The sequence below is a fragment of the Melanerpes formicivorus genome, unplaced genomic scaffold (genome assembly GCF_026170545.1).
Source record: "Melanerpes formicivorus ecotype bairdi unplaced genomic scaffold, bMelFor1.0.p_v2 SCAF_39, whole genome shotgun sequence".
In the NCBI taxonomy this organism is placed as follows: Eukaryota; Metazoa; Chordata; class Aves; order Piciformes; family Picidae; genus Melanerpes; species Melanerpes formicivorus.
The window spans coordinates 5,655,408-5,671,079 of record NW_027142391.1 but is presented as its reverse complement, the minus strand read 5'-3'; the positions used below and the strand labels follow the sequence as shown (position 1 = coordinate 5,671,079).

Sequence of the window (15,672 nt, the reverse complement as noted above, 5' to 3'; positions counted from 1 at the left end):
TTGAGGACAGCAGTGACAATCTGACAGGAAACATTTTAGCCTTATCTTTCATACATTCCATAAACAAACAAGAAAGGGTTTGTATGTAAGACTTAAGTTTAGCTGTAGCTCATAGACACTGACTAGAAAAGAGAGATGGATTTAATTGTCCTAGTCTTCCTCCCAAGGCAGGGCACTAGTAGCTGCAGTAGCAGCCACAGTACAGGAGGATGAAAGGTGAAGACAGAAGTCCCTCCAAAGGGCTGGGCCTGCAGAAGTTCTGCTGTGAAGGAGAGCAGATCACTTATGTTTGAGATCAGCTGTGCAAGACAAAGCCAGAACAGTCACCCAGAGAGTACAGACAGTAAGTGCACCTGAGACCACCTGGTCACAGTCCTGAGGTAAAAGCAAACACGGGGATTGTGCCTTCATAACGATGTCAGGGGCCCAATGGTGATGCTGCTGTTGGTCACTCGGATCCCATACCATCCCGCCCAGAACTGCGTGTCTTGGCCTCCGTGCTGGAACAAGATGTAGCGAACTCCAGGGGGGTAGTTTCGGAAGGTGTGGGAGATCTGGAGAGAAAGGAGAACATTCCTCTTCATTTGTCTAAATAAACCAGCAGTGACCTAAGAGGCTCAAACAACTACAGCATGTGAGTCTTGGTCTTGGGAAAAGCTCCTTCTAAGGTATCTCATTGGAAGTGCATCAGGCTCCTTTCTTAGGGATGGGGAGAAAGCCTCTCACTCAGCCTTCTGCCCTGAAGTTTCTCTGTGTTCACAGTATCACAGTACAACTAAGGTTGGAAGAGACCTCGAGGATCATCGAGTCCAACCTATCACCACAGACCTCATGACTAGACCATGGCACCAAGTGCCACGTCCAATCTCCTCTTCAATGTAACTTACACTTGATTCTTAGGATTGTTTGACACATAAGCAACAACATAATGGGGCCATCAAACCAGTTAAACATGTTAAGCTCCAGGTAGAATAGTGTCTGCAATACTTCATTTGACATCCATGCAGTACTTTGTTTTAAAAGCTTTTTGATCCAAACAAGAACTGTCCTTAGTATTTTAGTTCTTTAGACAAAAACTTAATTGAAAATCAGAAAAAGAGACTGAGCAAAACTAACACAGAATGCCAAGAGATACTCTTTAGAAAACCCTGGGAACCTACAAATGAAACCTAGTTTGTTCCTGGCACTACTGGTGCTTCAACAGAAAGGACTTAACTTCTGTATTGAGTAAAGAAAGCTGAAGAGCAGAGAGGGAAGGTCCGCTTGGGATTCAGCCTTAACTTGCAACATTCAAGTGTCACAATAATGATGTAAAACTCCTGCCCAGAGGGCTGCTGCTCACCTCTCTCCACATTGCATCACTCCATTGCTCTATAACCACTGGCTCAGGGCAGAACTCCTCCAGGACAAGGTAGTCTTCAGAGAGCAGCTGCACGGTGAGTTCATAACGACACCCACAGTCAAATCTGGCAGCATACCTAGAGAGGCAGGGATTAGTCAGGGATGGTTGTGTAGAGTGCCTTCAGTTCAGTGTTCAGAAGCAGCCTGCAAGGGGCATCTCCACCTGCAGAGAAGGAATGTCATCCCCTTTTGCTATAGAGAAGTTCTAAAGCAACTTCAGGATTGCCACCTCCCCACAGCCCACTGAATAAACAGATTTAGCTTGTGCTTTCCTCAAAAAGTACAGCTCCCAAAGGAGGAAGAACTATATAGTATGAAAGCCTTAGAAGCCTGGTTAATCTCTAGGCCAAGGCCAGACATTCTGGTTTGAACAGTACAAACACCTACCAGTCCTTGACTACAATTTCAGGCCGTTTCTCATCCATTAACTCATTCCAGTATCCCTCCTCCTTCAGAGTGATGAGTTGAGATTTCAGGCATAGTCTGCAACAGAAATATTCACAGATTCACAAACCACATCCCTTTCCTCTCAGCATACACATTTTCCCCAACAGCTTTACTCTTGCCAAAAGCCCATCCAGACCCTGAAGGCCCACAAGGCTGACATGGCTAAGACATGCTGCCTTCTGTGGCCAGAACTTGATCGGGAGTGAACTGCTGAGCTTTACCCTCAGATGAAAGGGATAGTTCCCTACATAGTTCCCTAAGAGGGATTCCTGCACTTGTAACAGGAAAGTGATTCATGGATATAAAATCAGCTAATCCTCCTCTGCTGACAGCATTTATTACAAGATGTTGGCATGACAAATACACCTACTGCTCTTCAAAGCTTTTACAGAGCTCTGCCCTTGTGAGGTACGTGCATCTCATGAGCCTACCATACTTTAACCTTTGCCCACCACCTTCAATAGAGGAGATGCAGGTCACAACCATTAAAAAAAAAAGGCTATAGGAAATTCCTGGTAGAGAGAGAAATTTAACACTTGCTGTGGTTAATTCCCTGAGCAGCACATGTGTCTCAGACTAATTAGTTTAAAAGGTTTGTTAAGCTCCTTTTCCCACACATGGGCTAATGTCCAGTGCCCAGAAGGAGGAAGCAGATCTCAGCTCCAGAGCACGACTCCAGTTCTTACCCATATGAAGTGACAAAGTATTTGTGTATTCTAGGGTCTGGCATGCCTTGTCCATGAGCTCCAGGCAGATTCTCAATCTTCCATTTATCTCCTTCATTACGGTCAAGTTTCCAGTGCTGAAATTTCTCTGAAAACAGATACCAAAGCTGAGTGCTGGGACCTTCCTTCAGTTTCCAGCAGTCTCTCTGCTCTGTTAAAGAATCAGCTACAGAAGAATACCAAGAATCTACTCTGAGTTTTCAGATTCAGCTGCAGATAAACACCAGTGTGACTCCTGTCTTTATGTTACCATTACTTCTACCATGGCGATCAGCAGCTTGGACAACTGGCAGCAACTTTCTGACCACATCAGAAACTCACAATCAGTAATGAGGTAGAAGTACTGTAGCCATATTAGGCAAGTCTTGAAGAACAGAAATTCCTCAGCTGCCCAAATGTTTAATCCCAAAATCCAATAGTTTGATTTTCTGCTGTCCAAATGAGCCATCACTGTCTGCAGTGCTGGGGCCTTCCTGACTACAGAAATTTTTCTACAGACAGATGTTCACTTCATCTACCCACGGGAGCGTCACTGCATTCCTTCAGCTGTGGCTCTGACCCAGCAGAGAGCTGTCAGCAGCTGGGCAATCCCACACCACCAGCAGTACATGAGTAACTTGGGACACTGACTCATTTTGGCTGTTAGGAAACTCAGCCCTGGACTATAAATAATTAAACAAACCTTCTGCACAGGGGTTTTTGATTAAGTTTCTCTTCAAGTGGCAGAGCATGTAGTAGGTCTTCCAGTCAGAGATGTTCCTGTCCAAGTTCTGAAGATAGAAGCCCTCCCGCTGGCACTTGCGCTTCCATAGGGTGGTCAGGTCCACCACGTACCGCCACTGCGTGCAGACCAGCCTGCAGGTGCACACCAGATCCCGGGCTGGCAGCAGCGACAGCAGCTCTACCAGGACATCCTCAGGGAGGTCGCAAATAGATGTCATCACGGACCGGCGGCTCCGGCGACAGGCTGCGGGAGTGCGCCACGGAAAATCCGCCGGCAGCAACAGCGCCGAGCTTCGGGAAACAAGCAGAGGTTGTACCGGTTACTAAGGGAGCCACCCGGCAGACCCCTGCCCGGGGCTGCCCCCGGCGACGCCCCCCGCCCGGCCCCGGCCGCGGCCCCACCTGGGCTCCGCCCGCCTGCGCCCTCCGGACACGGATGTGAGTCGGCCACAGCCCTTCCGCATCGGGCGGGGCGCGGGGCGGGCAAAGGGAGGGAGGCGGCACCGGCGGTTTCCCCGCCCTGCCGCCGCTGCTGCCGGTTTTCAGCGCAGCGCGGCGCGACCTGGCCCCGGCCCGCCTGCCTTAGTCGCCTGTCCTGAAGCTCCGCAGGTAAGAGCGCTCGGTACTAACACGGGCCTGGCCCGGGCCAGGGGACGGGATAGGGCGGGGAGCAGGGACACCCTGAGCAGCTGCCGCCGCGCAGCGGCCCTGCGGGCTTGTCCACACTGGGGACGGGAGTTAAAGGGGGGGTGCTGATGGGGAACCGGAGTGTGCAGCCCGGTCGCGGCAAGGGATGGAAGCTACAGCGGGAGCTCTGCCCCTGGGAAACAGAGGTCAGGCAAGTACTGCCACCCCTTCCCTGAGTGCCCAGGGCGTCCTTGCTCGTCAGGTCATGCTCCATCACCGGGCAGTGAGCTGGCCAGACCTGTGACACGCCTGCAGGGGATGAAACCATCATGATCTGGCCTTTGTCTTTTTAGAAATCCCTTTCTGACTTTCAGAACTGGTTGGAAAGGGGGGGAAACTAAAATGAAATCCCCAATATTAGCCCTATAATGGCAGGCAATGTTAAAGGCTTTTCTCCTGCTGTCTGCAGTGCCGATGGAGGACACACAATAGCTCTGACTCTGGATCTTGGTAGGGTAGGGACTCGTTCTTCCTTCCCTTGTCAGTTTTGTACTGTCCCGTTCCACATGCTTTGCTCCCAGTGCTTTTCCAGGCTTAGTGCTTTCCTCCTGAGGAGTTTATCTGTTTCTGTGCAGTTTGCTGCAGTCTTGGCAGCTTCCCAGTATCAGGACTCAGCTGGGAGGACATCAGAGTCACAGCACATAGTACTACAAGCTCTGAAACTGCACCCTCATCCTTCCCCACTCCTTCAGCACTCAGCCCTGGAGCTCAGGGCAGCAGAGAGCTGTCAGAGCACAGAATTAGCAGATGAAGTTCTGAATTTAATTGCTCATGTTCTAAGGCCATAGAAAAAAGAACATGGAGAATAGCAGTGGAGTTCTTTTCAGTTATGCTTTTTCAGTCCTCCTCTGCACTGCCTGTTATCAGTGATGTTCTTTAAGGCAGAACAAGCACCTTCTGCCAAGGAGGTCATTGCAGTTACAGCAGCAGAGGTTTCTGGAAGGACTCAATCTAGTCTGGGAAGCTGACAAACTGTCCACAGTTGCAGATGTCAACTGCTTGCATTTTGTGGATAGATTTAACTGAGGGCTTCACACAGAACATAAAATATCCCTCTGCTCACATGCAAGATGTATTAGTAGGGGTGAGGAGGCTTGAGGTGAGCCCCCCAAAGCCTGCTGTCAGATAACAGGCTTGTTTTCCCTGCATCAGAGTTTGACATCACTGAGGCTGGGGCAACCTGTGTCTACAGGACAGCTCTGTCACCACTCCTTTCCCCTTTCTTTCTCCACAAGCTCCAGCCAGCCTAAGGATGGAGTCTCTCCCTGAAGCAGTCCTGATCCGAATCCTGGCTGCCATACCTGCGGTGGATTTGGTGCTGGCGTGCCGCCTGGTCTGCTGCCAGTGGAAAAACCTGGTTGATGGAGCTGCACTCTGGATCCTGAAGTGTCAGCAGGAAGGCCTTGCTGGAGCTGAGTCACAGGAGGATGCAGGGAACTGGCAAAATTTCTACTTCCTGAGTAAGAAAAGGAAGAATCTCATCAAGAACCCATGTGGTGAAGGTGAGAGACAAGCATAACAAGCACTGAGGGTTTGTAGAGATGACCAGCCTGGGCACCTCCAGTCTTTGAAAAAAGATCTTAGTGACTATCAGGTTGCAGCATTTTCTTCTTGCTCAAGAGTCCAATCACTTAATGCATGCAGTCAAATCAAATCATGGATAACTGGCTTTTGCAAGGGGATCATACTTGACATCAACTTTATATAAAGCCCTGCAAGGATCTGAATCACATTTGAGAGACAGAACTGTCCTTTGCAGAACCCCTCTCCAGTGCTGACAGAGATCAGAATAGCTCAATAATGTCACTGGAGTACTTCAAGCTGCCCCCCATGCACATAGCCATTTTGGTGGGGAATGGCAAAGTCTGTCAATATGAAATTCAGCCAAACTAAAGAGTTTTGTCTGACCTCTACTTAAACATCTCCATAGCTCATGTACAAAATGATGGTGCCTCTAAGAGCAAGGTTCCAGTGGGAGATAGTCAGGTTCTCAGGACTACAGTAACCAAGCTCACCTGAGTCTCTTTTCTGCCATTTGCAGAAGACTTGCAGCACTGGGGAGAGGTAGAGAATGGAGGTGATGGCTGGAAAATTGAAGAGCTCCCTGGGGACTTTGGAACAGAATTCCCTAGTGAAGAAGTCCATAAATACTTTGTTACATCTTTTGAGTAAGGCTGCTTTCTTCTCTTCTTGAGGGAAGGGAACACTTCAGTTCTCCCAGTCCCAGGGAAAACTGTGGTACTAGTTAGCATCTTATCTTTCAGGTGGTGTCGAAAGGCTCAGGTCATTGACCTTAAGGCTGAGGGCTACTGGGAAGAGCTGATGGATACAACCCAGCCTAAAATTGTGGTAAAAGACTGGTAAGTAGCAAAGGTCCCCCAGAAGGCAGGTGGGGAGTTGAAGGGCAGGGAGGGAGGGTATACACCTGCACTGGGTCTTGAAACCTCAGCTGCCAGGCTCCCCTCAATGTGGGACAGGGCTGGCTCTTGGCTTACAGCACCTCAGGCAGCTCCCACAAGCTTCAACTTGATGCATGTGGTCTCTAAAGCCCAGGTTCCTGCTGGGAATGAGGGGAGGTGGTGGGCTGGGGTAAGAGCCATGACAGATTTCCATCTGAAACCAAGGCCCCAGTGACTCAATGGGACTAGTGTAGCCTGTTTGAGTCTTGTGCTTTGGCCCTGTGCAGAGCTCAGCCAGGAACTGCTAGCAGCTGGGGCCTCCCTGCAGGTACGCAGGACGCAGCGATGCTGGCTGCCTCTACGAGCTGTGTGTCAAGCTGCTCTCAGAGAATGAAGATGTTCTGGCTGAGTACAAAAGTGAGACCATTGCCATCCCACAGGACAACGATGCCAAGTGGACTGAGGTGAGTCACAGCTGTGGGCTCAGGTGGTGGCACCCTACCTGCATGAACCAGGAATATTTTCAAGCAGAGAGAAGCAGGCTCTAGAGTTCTTTTGGAGGTGGATAAGGCTCTGTCACGTGTTCTGTGGAACCGTGACCCTGTGATTGAACAAAGATTACTCTGGAAGGCTACCACCTTACATAAAACTTGGAAACTTGCTGAGCCACCACTACAGGTGTAAAATGTGGGAGATGCCCAGCTGGGAGAGGTTCAGTGGCCTCTGAACAGCAATGGGGTCAGAGCTCCTCCTAGTGACACCACTGTAAACGTCCTCATTGTCACCCAAACTGATAGGTATGACTGGGGCAGGTAGGGTTGAAGGCTCTGCACTACACAAGGGTGGGTTCATGGTGGTTTAATGATTACCAACAACCCTTTTGTCTCTCATCCCAAAGATCATCCACACCTTTTCCAACTATGGGCCCGGGGTCCGCTTTGTGCGCTTCGAGCACGGTGGGCAGGACACCCTGTTCTGGAAGGGATGGTATGGGGTCCGTGTCACCAACAGCAGTGTGACAGTGGAGCCGTAGCCCGCATGCTGCAGATGACTTCCCTCAGGGCATCCCATGGCCTTTGGATGGTTCCTGCATGGTGCTGCTTCCAGGCTGTAGAGCGTACAACCCTTCTGCGAGTGAATGTGCGTGCAAGATGCCAGGGGCACCATCCATGCCCCCTAAGGAGGACTATGCAACTAATGTGAATAGAGCTGAGTATACCACATGAGAGCCAGCCTCCCCGCTCACACTCATGTGCTCTGTCAGGCATGAGGTCACCCCTGCAGACATTACTTCCAGGCCATCAACCCCTAGCACCCAGCCTGAGCTAGATACCCCTCCCACGTGCCTTCCCAGGCTTGGGCACCCCTTAAATTTAAAGGGTACTTTGGGTGTATTTTCTGGAAGTCAGAATGGAAAAAGGGAGGGGGGGAAATAAAATCACAGACCCTGTGTCTTAGAACATGGCATGGTAACCCAGAACCCTGCCATGTCTCTGTCACCAACTGATAAACAACAGAGGTCACTGCTTGCCACACAGGAGCTCTGGCTTGGCTGCTGAGCCCTGTTAGTTTGGTTTTTAGTGACAATGCAAAGCAATGGAGAAATGGAGCCCTTTCTTTTGCACTGTTCCCAGCATCTGTTCATCTGGGAAAGTGCTGGGAACTGAAACTTCTGTGGTGTCCAGCCCTGGGGCTTCAGACAGGTGACAACTGAGTGTAATTGCTGGCAGAGAGACAAGGACTTAGGGAAACAGGTTAGAAGCAACCTGGGGAGAGGGTCCAGAAACAAATGAAAACAAAGTCATCTACTCCTTCCTGGTCTCTACATGCTTCATGCAACAAGAACCCTGGTCACCCATAGTGCTTCCCTTCAGGCAGGAGACACTGCACACAGAAAGCTGTTGTTAGCCCCAGTTGATCTCAGTTCTTCCTACCCACTAGCAGTGTCTGCGGAAGGAGCCTGTCTGCCCCCACTCTATATGCTCCCTGCCCAGGCAGCGCTTCACACCTACTCCCACTGGTGCCTCTTGATATCACTCAGGGCTGTGAGCCACCATCCTGAACAAAGACACCTTGGCTGCTCTGAGCCCAGCCTGTCCCTGCTAGTCATCCCTCTCAGAAGAGCATCTCCATAATAGAGATGGTGTTGCCTAGAGAGACAGGCACATTTCACTGTGCACCTGTCTGTCTTCCTTTCCTGGGCTGCCAGCACACACATACTTGAATGTCACTTTGCATCAAAGTGCAGCATCACAAGTGAAGGTTGCTGCTGCTGCTGCAGCCAGAGAAGAGCTCCTGTGCCGCTTGCTTCAGGCACGCTGCGCTTCGTTGGGCTTTCTGCACCCTGCCCCTGGCTGCCTGGGGCACGCTGGCCCTCAGACCACAGCTGTGCCATGCTGGAGCCCAGGCAAACATAATAAAGTGACACTGTTGTGTGTAGATCTTCCCCTGTGTGCTGAGTGTTTCTGTCCTGTGCCTGAGCTGGTTTCTTCACGTTCTGTGGAGTGATGTCAACCATACCCAAGCCAGAGCCACTGTACCTTGTATAACACTGTGAGTTCCACAGAACGAACCATGTGCTCTACTTCCCAACCCAGCAGCCTGGACTTGTCAGAAGCCCTTGCTTTGCAACAGGTTTGCAGAGCAGCAGCAGGCAGAGGGGCATTTAAAACACAGTGGGAATGGAGGCATGGCATCAGGAGTCCAGGAAGGCTCCTACACAGGCCATCCCTCACAGATGCCCTCTAGGTCATTGGTAGCTATAGCTCTGCTGCGGTCTCAGCCTTGGGTTCTGACCCAGGAGAGACCAGAACCAGTTCAGAATGTACCTATGTACCTCTTTCCTCCCACTACCCTTGCACACACTGTCACACCATTTATTCACCACATTAATGCAGCTGACATAGTTACTAGTTAATATTCAGTTCCCTGCCAGCTCTGCCCCACAAAAGAAATGTGGCCTCTGTCCTTAAGAAATCAGAGCAGGAAAGGATCAATATCCCATGTCCTGATGCAATTGGTAAATTGAACCTTTCCTAAGCCACCATCTCATGGTCAGGATAAACCCTAGGATTAAGCCTTCAGATACCATGTCCCTTGTAAATACAGAGCAGGGTCACAGTCCCCACTTCAGGCTTATCTGGGCTGAGCTAGTAAATGCACACAGCCTCCTCTGCAGCGCTACAGCTGCCTGGAGACTTTTCCCCTTGTGGCAGCAGGCCTGATGCTCACACTGGCTGGCAGGGGCATCCTGCAAAGCTGTCCTGACCTTCCCACTTCCCTCCCAGAGGGTGCTTTCCAAGGCACTCAGTGCCTTGCAGCTTCACCACACCTAACAGTCCGGTACTGATCTCAGGAGTGATTATTCCTTGCATTCAGCCACATCAGTGCTCCACTCCCAGAGCAGGTTCCTGCCTGAGCACTTCGAACAAAGCAGTCTTGCTCACGTTATAAATATTTTGGTCCAAGTGCCTTTTGAATTTTGCCCAGATACCAAAGTCTGAAGCTCTGGAATCTGCACCATCCACACAGAGCCAGCTCCAAGGGGCTGTCAGCTAATCTACCAGAGCTGAGCAGCATGCAGGAGGTTAATGGCTTCTCGTGTTACAGAATTCATGGAAATAGAGCCGATGCAATTGCATAGGATTACAGAAAGTCACTGCAACTGTGACAAAAGGCTTTAGGTGTATTAAAGCTGCCAGCCACTGAAAGGCTCTGTCACACACAGCTTCAACATAAATTCCTTCTGCTTTCTGTTGCACCAATACCAGTGAGCAGCTGTGTGACACTACACAGCAGCTTTGGGGGGCACTGATGACCAGCACAGGCGTGTGTGCTGTGCAGACAGGTCTGTCTCCAGGTAATCTGTAACGGAGAGTCTCATCACCCAGACTCAGAATATTCAGATACCTGACCAGTAAAACAAAAAGTGAGTGTTGCTGGAGCATCCATGCTGGAGGGAAAACCCCAAACCACACAACAGGGTTTCCTCCCAGTCCTGAAGATGGCACCAAGAGCTGCAGAAAGGGCTCATCGAGCCCACAGTGCACCACAGCCACCTCTGGGGCAGCCAACCACTGGGTTTAGTAGGGAGCTACACCAAAGAAAGAAGGGAATTGGCCTTCCAAACACCCCACAGAACAAAAGAGCTGGATAAGAACTGGAGACCTAAAGACACGAACTTGCTCTTGGCTCAGACACCTGCACAAACACACCTCGAACACTCAGAGGAGCTCTAGATACAGAACCTCCTTGCTCTCAGCAGCTGCCACCTGATGTCCAAGGCAGCCAATTGCATCTTGGTGGCTGCAGCTGAATGAGGCTCTCACTGCTATTTTCCTCTCTCCAAAGCCCACCACAGCTAGCCCTGGCTATAAACAGCACAATACTTTAAAAGGGTTGAGTGTTTGTTTTTTTCCCCCTTTTCTTTTTTCTTCATAATAGCTTCCAAGTCTCTTGCAGAGGGACAGAACAGAGCAAGATGAGGCCCTGGCAAGGAAGCACTAGCATACATCTCTTGTCAAGTCTAATTGGATTTTTCAATATGAAGCATCTATTATTACCCACCTGGGGGGATTGTGGACAGATGGAGGAGTTTGCTTCCCCACCAGGCATTCAAGACTGGAGATGGAGGACTAGGGGAGAAAAAAAATCTACCTGCCAGTGCCCTGTTGCTTGCAGCCCAGCTGTTCTAGCCAGTTGTGAAAGGGAGGATGGTTTAGGAGATGAGTCCCCCTAAATCAAACAGCTTGTAGAGGCTGGAGATGGCACTTCCTGAGAGCCAGGACAGCAGGGCATCAGCCACAGCTGCTGCAGAGGCTCCCATCCTAAAGCTGCAGCCCAGAGGAGCATAGTCATAAATGGGATGGAGAGCTAGTGTCTTGTCCTTGCATTTGGGCCCATAAGCTTGTCAGAAACAGAAAGTCTCTGAAGAACTGGAAAGCATTGGGCTAGTGAAACGTCCCCAGGCACACACATCCCTTTGCAGCTCAGCCACAGCTATTCCCACAGCCCCTTCATTGCTGCCCCACACATCTCTGGGAAAAACAAAGTCCAGAGATGAGCAGCACTGGCACTGAGGTAACCTGATTACTGCTTCTCCTCCCACCCAGTTAGATCCTCCTTATCCCTGGGGCAATGACTGCCCTGTCCTTCTCAGCCTCCTTAACTACTAGGGAAAAATGGGCCTAAAGATGCTTTCAGCTGGGGAGGCATTTTGGAGTTAGAACAGCTGTAGTGAGCTCAACTGGGAAGCCTCCTAGAAGCTGGAAAGTGCCTGAGACAGCTGGAGCTGAGCTCCTTACACCTCTGCCTGTAGGTGAAGCGAAGGTACCCAGACAAACCAGAACAGGACAGACATGGCCAAGACTGGTGTGCAAAGAAGAGACGTCCCAGGGAAGTCAGGTGTAGCCAATCAAGGACACAAGCACAGCTCTGAGACTTTTCTCTCACGCAAAGGGAGGTTGCAGCAGAGGTGCCCGACTGCCCTTGCTTTCTCCTCCAGCAGCTCTGGGTTCCAGGGCGCTGGCAGCACCCACAGAGTGGGGTATCCCTACAGGGGCAATGCTAAAAGCCTGCGGTGCCCACCGGCCCCGATTTTCCCTCCCTTTCGCTCTGCCGGAGCTGCCGCAGAGCCACGGTGACAGCAGAGGGCACTCGGGCTGCAGGCAGCGAGCCCAGAGCCACCGCAGCCTCGAGCTGCTCCCTCCTGCACCAGGATACCCAAAGCAGCACCCAGGGCACCCCTGCAAGCTGGGGGTTTATAGGCCTGTCTGATCGCTGCACCCTGCTGCTTCTGGCTGCAGCTTCGGCTCCAGTTAGTGTTTTCTTCTCTTGTCCTGTTTGAACACCAGCTGTCATGGTTGCTACACAGGCCCTAGTGCTTATTCCTACCAGCTGGGACACCCAATGCAGTTCAGAATAATTTGGGCAAGATGCTCACAGCACACTTGTCTTGGATGCAAGCAAAGTCCTTTAAGCTGTACCACACTCATCTGAGAGCAGCAAAAGCTTTCTGGAACACAGACCAAGCCTTGCCTTTGAGTTTTGATTGGAAGCAGCACAACTCACCCAGCCCATCCTAGGGCATTGATTTATGAAGGGATTCTCTCAGATCAGTAACATTCCTTTACATTCACTGAGATCAGTACATTCCTTTCCTTGCAGAGCATTTTCTTACCTTAATCCAGCCCACAGCAATCAGAAGATGTGCACCCAGAGCAGCAGGGCTGCCTGCAAACCAATCTACCCCATGCTCAGGCACACGTAGCCAGTTCACTACCTTCTATGCATGCCAAGTTCAGTAGCCCCCCAGCCAGGCAGGATTCCCAGCTCTGTCACACATGCCCTTGGCTAACCTCCCTGTCAGGCACTTGGAGCAGCTCATCTGGAACTGGTATCTGTGCAGACCCATTAACCACAGCAGAATCAGTGCTCCCAGAAAGATGACAGACAGCTATAAAAGTCCAAGTGCTCATTGGGCTGTTGGTTGGTGGGGGAACACATCTGACTGCAGCAGGAACAGGAACGCAGAGCTAACCTGGAAGGGGAGCAAGCTTGGCCAGCAAGGTGCTTCCCTCTGAACATACTGCAGGTGTAGGTACCATGCTCAGGAGAACCAGGGGAAGGGAATATGCTATGAATGGCTCTGAGAGCCAGGTTTGTGGGACAGGCTGTACGGGCACTCACAGGCAAGTGCATTAAACCATGTGTGTGTGCCCGTGGATGTATCTAGCCCTGCACCTGTCCACAGCCATGCAGAGCACTTCAGGCAACACCACTTTGGCCTATCTGCACTGCCAGGACAAGGGTGTCCTCAGACACTGATCACCAGGGGACTGGCACAGCCTTTCACCTGGCATCACATGAGACTCACCTCTGGCTGGCACTACCACAGCCTCCACATTTCCTTTCTGCGTCCATGGCTATTTTCCACACGTATGCCTAGGGGTGGCGGAGAGGAGAGCTAAGAGCATGATGGCCCCTGCCCTGCAGGGATGAGGCTGGTTTTCCTGAGCAGAAAGCTACTTCTCTGAGGAAGGGCAGAAGGTGGGGGTAGAGGAAAGAGGACATCAGAGCTACTTGCAGTCCTTCCAAAAGGTCCTGAAGTCAAGAAGTGCCATTTCCACCTCACCTCACACCGTGCAGCTCCTCTCGTTAATACTGCCACATGAAGCATTGCAAAACGAAGCAGATAAAATCCTGATTCAGATATGAGTAATGACTTTGCATTTTTTTGTAAATTAAACCTAATCTTGTGTTGACTGCACTATACAAGGAGAAATAATGAAACAGATTAAGATGAGATCTTGTTCACTCTTGCTGAACAAAAGCCAATTAATTGCCAGCAGGATTATTGTGAAGTCTCTCTTGTCTTAGACAAATACAATCAGATGGAGTCTAGGTGCTGGTAGAGCTGCCCTGCTTACTGGAGCAGTAACTCTGCCTGGACAGAACAGGAGAATGCAAGGACTCAGTTACCACATGGAGACTCCACCTCGGTTTTTCCCCAGTCCCTCTTGCCAATTTGCACACAGCAGAGAGCAGCTTTGAAACCGACATACAACACCCACCCCAGCCACGTAAGTCAGGCTAGCCTGCTCCAAGACCTCTGCTCCTTTCTATGCAGACATCTCTCTGGCTCCTGATACAGATTCATATAGCTCTTTGGCTATGAAAGCTTTACCCCCTGCAAATCCATTCTTACAGCCCTTCACCACACTGAGATCTTCCCTCTCTGTTACCCAAGCAAAAGCTCTGCTGCAGTCTCTCTGCTACTTGCCTGGCCCACAGCAGAGCACCTATTTGCCATGATGACAATCCTCTTCTCATCTGCCCTATTCCCAATATAAACCAGAAACTTGGGGGGGGGGGGCACACAGACAGAGAAGTAAGCAGGGATTGCAGAAACAAATCCAGAGTCACTGCTCCCCCAGGAAAATGAGAGAGGGCTTGGCACAAAGGCTGACTATGAGATGCCATGGAAGACTACAGCAGCGCAAGACACATCACCTGGGTTTGTTCACCACTATCTGAGAGCCCTAAGCCACCAGGAGCCTGTGGGACACAAGGAAAGATGCAGCAGATCTGACACTGAAGGGTGGTGCTACATGACAAAAACAGTTGGCTGGGAAGATTCAGGGTAAGAACAGAACTCAGCACCAGGATGCCTGGAAAAAGGGGCACAGCTATGCTGAATTCACTGCCCCCCTCCAACAGCAGAGCAAAGCTAAGACCTGCCCTACCCTGCCAGGTCCTGACAACCTCCACTGCTCTGACAGCTCTGCGCATCCCACTGGGGAAGGACTCTGTAACAGCCAGAAATCAAAGGAATTGAGTGAATTGGTGGACAATTTACTTGGAGAAAATACTTCTTGCTTTCACAACAGGTTAAAAAAAATGAAAAAGCAAAATTAAACCCTGTCAAAGCCTGCAGCATTTGCACTGACAGACAAAAATGACTTAACAGAAAAAAAATGGCTAGGAAAAGCGATTTTCTTTGCCTGCATTGCCAGGGGAATTAAATCTTGTTTTTTCCCCCGTCTCCACCAAGTGGAATAATCCAATATATTAAAGCTAATGTGCTTCTTGTATTTATTGCTGTGTATTTGACCTAACAGAGTTTTATTCCTACATTAAGAATAAAACCATTCCGGAAGGCAAGCTGCAAAGCTCTAGATCAATTACTACCTTCTCCAACAGCTGAAAAGTGAGTTATTTCTTGTAAAAGGGGGGAAAAAATAGAAAATAATAACAAAAATAAACCTCCTCCTTTCCCCTTGTGCAAGGAGTTCTGCACTGCAGATCTGGTGGAGTTAGGCAATATTGAGTTTGGTTTCTAAGCAACATTTAAAAATCTCAGGCAGCAGCCCCAGTCTCCCTTTTCAGACACTTGTGTCCCCCTCTTCCTGCACAGTCACTCACCAACAGTGGAAAACAGAGAGCAGACAGCACAGATCTGTGTCCCCAGGGACCCCGTCAGGTTTGGGAGCACCCAGCAGTGAGAGAAGGCAAAATGCCCCTGACGAGGCAGCTCTTGTTGGTAAGCAAACAAAACCACAGGCACAAAGCCAAGCCAGACAGCACCCGCGTGTGAGTGGGCTAGGGGGATGTTGGCAGGGGCACAACTCACTGATCCAAACCCACCGACACAGACGTGAAAGCTTGGGGCAGGCTCACAGCTGTGCCAGGCTCAGAGTGCCACCCTGTTTGGAAGAGGTTTGGACCAGCACACATAAGCTGACCCTTCCTTCTTGCAAGGCTCTGGGGTGATTGGCTGGCTCACTCTGTTC

The 15,672-nt window shown here is 50.4% G+C and overlaps 2 protein-coding genes across 3 annotated transcripts; one reads left to right on the top strand and one right to left on the bottom strand.

The window, feature by feature from the left end:
- Positions 1 to 314: 314 nt before the first annotated feature.
- LOC137451162 (F-box only protein 6-like) lies at positions 315 to 5,365 on the bottom strand. 2 transcript variants are annotated; one of them, XM_068158440.1, is made up of 6 exons: positions 5,285 to 5,365; positions 3,256 to 3,587; positions 2,535 to 2,661; positions 1,789 to 1,884; positions 1,343 to 1,478; positions 315 to 554 (listed from the first exon to the last, which is right to left on the bottom strand). In XM_068158440.1, exons 2-6 carry the CDS (start codon positions 3,512 to 3,514, stop codon positions 408 to 410), a joined length of 765 nt encoding a protein of 254 aa, XP_068014541.1. In that variant the 5' UTR covers positions 3,515 to 3,587; positions 5,285 to 5,365; the 3' UTR covers positions 315 to 407. The 2 variants fall into 2 exon arrangements, with proteins under 2 accessions (XP_068014541.1, XP_068014542.1); XM_068158441.1 differs by lacking the exon at positions 5,285 to 5,365 and adding an exon at positions 3,699 to 3,749.
- LOC137451163 (F-box only protein 2-like) lies at positions 3,329 to 8,804 on the top strand. Its single transcript, XM_068158442.1, has 6 exons — positions 3,329 to 3,905; positions 5,219 to 5,485; positions 6,025 to 6,151; positions 6,248 to 6,343; positions 6,711 to 6,846; positions 7,281 to 8,804. Exons 2-6 carry the CDS (start codon positions 5,236 to 5,238, stop codon positions 7,413 to 7,415), a joined length of 744 nt encoding a protein of 247 aa, XP_068014543.1. The 5' UTR covers positions 3,329 to 3,905; positions 5,219 to 5,235; the 3' UTR covers positions 7,416 to 8,804.
- Positions 8,805 to 15,672: the final 6,868 nt, after the last annotated feature.

Coding starts and splice junctions, on each gene's coding strand:
- LOC137451162 (XM_068158440.1), bottom strand. CDS start 3,514: ATGACATCTATTTGCGACCTCCCTGAGGATGTCCTGGTAGAGCTGCTG. Junction 1,885..2,534: donor TACTTTGTCACTTCATATGG/GTAAGAACTGGA, acceptor TTTCTGTTGCAG/ACTATGCCTGAAATCTCAAC. Junction 1,479..1,788: donor GAAATTGTAGTCAAGGACTG/GTAGGTGTTTGT, acceptor CTGCCTCTCTAG/GTATGCTGCCAGATTTGACT.
- LOC137451163 (XM_068158442.1), top strand. CDS start 5,236: ATGGAGTCTCTCCCTGAAGCAGTCCTGATCCGAATCCTGGCTGCCATA. Junction 5,486..6,024: donor CAAGAACCCATGTGGTGAAG/GTGAGAGACAAG, acceptor TGCCATTTGCAG/AAGACTTGCAGCACTGGGGA. Junction 6,152..6,247: donor TACTTTGTTACATCTTTTGA/GTAAGGCTGCTT, acceptor CTTATCTTTCAG/GTGGTGTCGAAAGGCTCAGG.